Source organism: Thalassophryne amazonica, chromosome 4 (assembly GCF_902500255.1).
Source record: "Thalassophryne amazonica chromosome 4, fThaAma1.1, whole genome shotgun sequence".
In the NCBI taxonomy this organism is placed as follows: domain Eukaryota; kingdom Metazoa; phylum Chordata; class Actinopteri; order Batrachoidiformes; family Batrachoididae; genus Thalassophryne; species Thalassophryne amazonica.
The window spans coordinates 140,012,978-140,016,768 of NC_047106.1; the positions used below are offsets into that span (position 1 = coordinate 140,012,978).

General features: G+C 42.2%; 1 protein-coding gene across 1 annotated transcript in view; it reads left to right on the top strand.

The window, feature by feature from the left end:
• LOC117509053 overlaps nucleotides 1–2,610 on the top strand; it is a 41,683-nt gene extending 39,073 nt beyond the window's left edge. Inside the window, exon 7 of the mRNA XM_034168863.1 lies at nucleotides 2,591–2,610. Coding sequence (XP_034024754.1) covers nucleotides 2,591–2,610 — 20 coding nt within the window. The remainder of the gene's footprint in view (nucleotides 1–2,590) is intronic.
• Nucleotides 2,611–3,791: the final 1,181 nt, after the last annotated feature.

Below are 3,791 nucleotides of genomic sequence, written 5' to 3' on the forward strand. Positions count from 1 at the left end.
ATGTGTATTGAAAGCCTACATTGAAACAGAGAGTCAGCTAGCAGTGCTGGGGTCTTTGAATGAACCACATGCAATGTTGGGACAAAGAGCCTAGATTTTTCTTGTGCACTAATTTTTATTCCTGAGTCAAGGTCGGCCCCATGTGGGCGGTCCTTAGACTGTCGTGAATCAGTGGCTATGTGTTTGGCTGCAAAGTGAAGTGAAGTAGGCGGGTATTTGCAGTTTTAGAGTATCCCAGAATCCTTTGCATGCTGGGGAGGGAGGCTTGATAATGGCTCAGCTTAATGCTAACTTTAACATTGAAAATGCCATAGACATGCTAACGTGTTAGCACTGATCCTGATTTTAAGTTATAAGATACATTTATCAACTGTTTCAGAAGACCATAACAGGTCGGTTTAACATAAAAAAGGTGAATATTATTCACAGACATATGCTCTTTAGGGTTTTAGCAGGGAAAAATTAAGATAAAGCCAAATAAAACAAAGAACCAATGAAGCAGCAGATCAAAGATCGAAGTACTGCTTCATTGGTTCAAGGTTCAAAGGAAAGCCATGCTGCAGAAACGCTTGATTATACAGACCCGCTGTAAGGTCTGTAATCAATGTAGAGAAATGATCATTTTCCTGACAAACACCTCCAAAAACCGATAAGGGAACCGTTAAGCAAAAAGGCTATTGATGTCGGTGGATCAATCTTTTCTTAAGGATACCCAAAAAGAACCGGTTCCCAACACGCAACCCTAACAGCGACACGTTTTTTTTTTTAATTTATATAAAACTCACACTAAAGACTCATGATTATCTTAGTTAAACACCTAAATACATATTTTGGTTGAACTCACTTCCATAATGATGCAATGTTGCAAACAAGTTGCCGCAAACGCTTGTTTACACTGACAACGAAATCTCAGCCTCCCCAGCGAGAACGTGATTACGCACGAGATTTGACACCGTAAAGGTGTCAATATGTGGGTGTCGTGCTCACAGTGTGTTCAAGGTGGTATGTAAAAAATCTTATGGCGTATGTCTGTGTGACAGGCAACAAATCAGAGTGTTCCATCATGCCGTCCAAATAGATACGAATACTTTGGTTTTATTAATTAGACAGCTGTAAAAATATCAGATGGTCTTATCAATTAGACAGCTATAAAAAGATCAGATAGTCATGCCAAATACAAGGACATTTTGGATGTGTGTCAGCCATTTTGTGGTATGCATGGAACACTCTGACAACAGTATGTCTGGGCACATCACATTTTAGTGTGACTCTGATTTCTACATTACAGCATGACTTAGCACATTACAGCTTTGTCTGACTTGATACTTTAGTCTCACTGTGATTCAGCACTTTAATTCTGAGCATGTCCCAGCAGTTTATATCTCAGCATGACTCAGCACATTTCATCCAGGCCCACCTGGTTCATATGACAGGATTTTAAAATGATCTGTACGTTTCCAAAACTTGAGAGACCACACACGTGGAGATAAAAAAAAATCATAGATCTGACAGGTTTGGTTGTACAGTGTGTGGTGTTCAGCCACACGGTAAAAACACCACCACACACAAACAGATTTCACACAGGAACATTCCCAGGTCACAATCTCTCGAGATTAAACGTGACTTCAGAGTAAACAAACAGAGATAGTTTGTGGACTATTTAAAATGTAGGGAAAAAACAATACAAAAAGAAAAAAGAAAAGGCGTTCTTTAAAGGAGTGGAGACAGCACAACCACGTCACCTCCCTTTTTGATTGGCACGTCCCATTCAGCAGACTGCATGCTCGTTTGTGGTTGGAGGACACAACACACACTGTGATATCGGGCCAAGACCATCCAACATGTTGAATATCCCCGATTTGCGATTGGAGCGCTCCTGACGTCCTTCCGATCAGATCAGAACGCTCTGAACACACCACACACGACAGGTATATCTGATAAGATTATCTTTAGCGTCATCACGATTGTCGGTGCGTCCTTAAGATTGTCGGAAGGGGAAGATTGGGTCTGATATTGACCTAATTATCTTGCTGTGTGAACCAGGCCTTTGTGTGAGTCAGCATGTTAAATTTCAGCATGACTCACCAATTTACATCTGTGACTCAGCACTTTGCAACTCAGTGAGATTAGCATTTTATAAAACAAGAGTTTTAAGAGTGATTTTTTTTTTTTTTTTTTATCCCCCACAACAGGAAAATGACGACAGCAGCTGACTGGACGATGTGACTGCAAAACTTGTCTTTGTTTCTATTTTAAACATTTTGGTTTTGTTGTACTATTTCTTCTGTTTTCTGTAAACTGTTTTAATACTGTGCAACCACACTGAACCATTTTGGTGTGTTTGTTTGTTTGTTTAATTTAATGTGATAGACAGCGTCTTCACTTTGTCTCAGAGTGTCTTCGGTCCTGTTTGTCTTTGAAATGATGAACGATTGTAATCAGAATATTTGTAAATGATTAAAGGTGTGAGATTATGTGACATCTGGATGGAAATGTATTTATTTTAGATTGAGGAGGCAGAGTTAATGACCTGTACTGCTACCAGCCACTAGGGGGAGACAGATGAGTTGTTGATGTCTTGTGTCAACAGATGACGTGGCAGGACTGTGAAACTGGATTATTTGTGAGGTTTGTGTGGTGTTAGTGCAATTTATAGAACACAGGATGTTATACTCCCCTTGGTGGTTAGGTGGGGACATTGTTTTACAGGGCACTTGAATAAAGTCCAGCTGCATGCGTGCCTCCGAGACGTGTCTCTCCGTGTCTAACATTCTGTTAGAAGTAACTAACACTACATGGTGTCAGAAGGCTTCAGTTTCTCGCTTCGGGTAAACATGAGAGTTACTTTGCCGAGTTAAAGCCCCGGTCACAACCCACCGTGCGTTTTTTTTCGCCGTACGTTTTCTGCGGATGCCACGACCACTACGTTTTTGTGAAAACATACGGAGGCAGTAGCAAGAGGAGGGAGGGAGTACGTTCAACGCACGTCTCTAGGAGTGTAACAATAAAGAGAGTTGACAATAAAGCAGTGTGTGTGTGTGGGGTCGCTTTTCTTTTTTATGAGTGGGACAGGAGCGGCAGGTGTTTTTCGCCGTCGGCGATGCATGCGCATGTCCAGCCTGCAGCGGTCAGTTGTACGAGTGTTTACTTGTCTCGAAAAGTTACAGCTAGTTAACAGACTGAAGCTGTGGAGTGTGTTGCTGACGTTTGGAAATAAAGTGAGAAGCTGCGTTGTGCATGCAAGTCTGTCGGCCTCCATAGTATGTGGTGAGTGCCGTAATCCGTACTGCCTACGTACGGATTTGGTTAATTCAATAGTAAGTGAATGAAAATGTGCTGCTTTGAATCCGTACTGAGGCAGTACTTACAACGTGTGTCATCTGTACTGTTGGTGAATCTGCAGCCTGACCGCAGCGAACGTTCTGCATGCACTAAAACCTCTACGGCGTGTCTGCGTGTGTCTGCGTGCTCCTAAATTCGTACTGAGGCAGTACTTACGAAGTACGGATCTCCAAATTTAGCCCACGTTTTTGCAAGTAGACTGCATGCACATGCAAGTACTGCGGGTTGTGACCACGGCTTAACTGAAGAGGACTCACCTATTTTTTTTTTTTTTGTCAGTTTAGAAAGTTTTCAGTTTAGCTAGCTAACATAGCTAACGTGACTGCTGACTAGCCAAGGGACGTTTGAGCGCGAGTGGACAAAGATGGAGAGATTCCAGATTCCACCGCCACCGAAGTTTGACTTCACGCGGCCAGAAGAGTGGCCCAAATGGATTAAGAGGTTTGAGA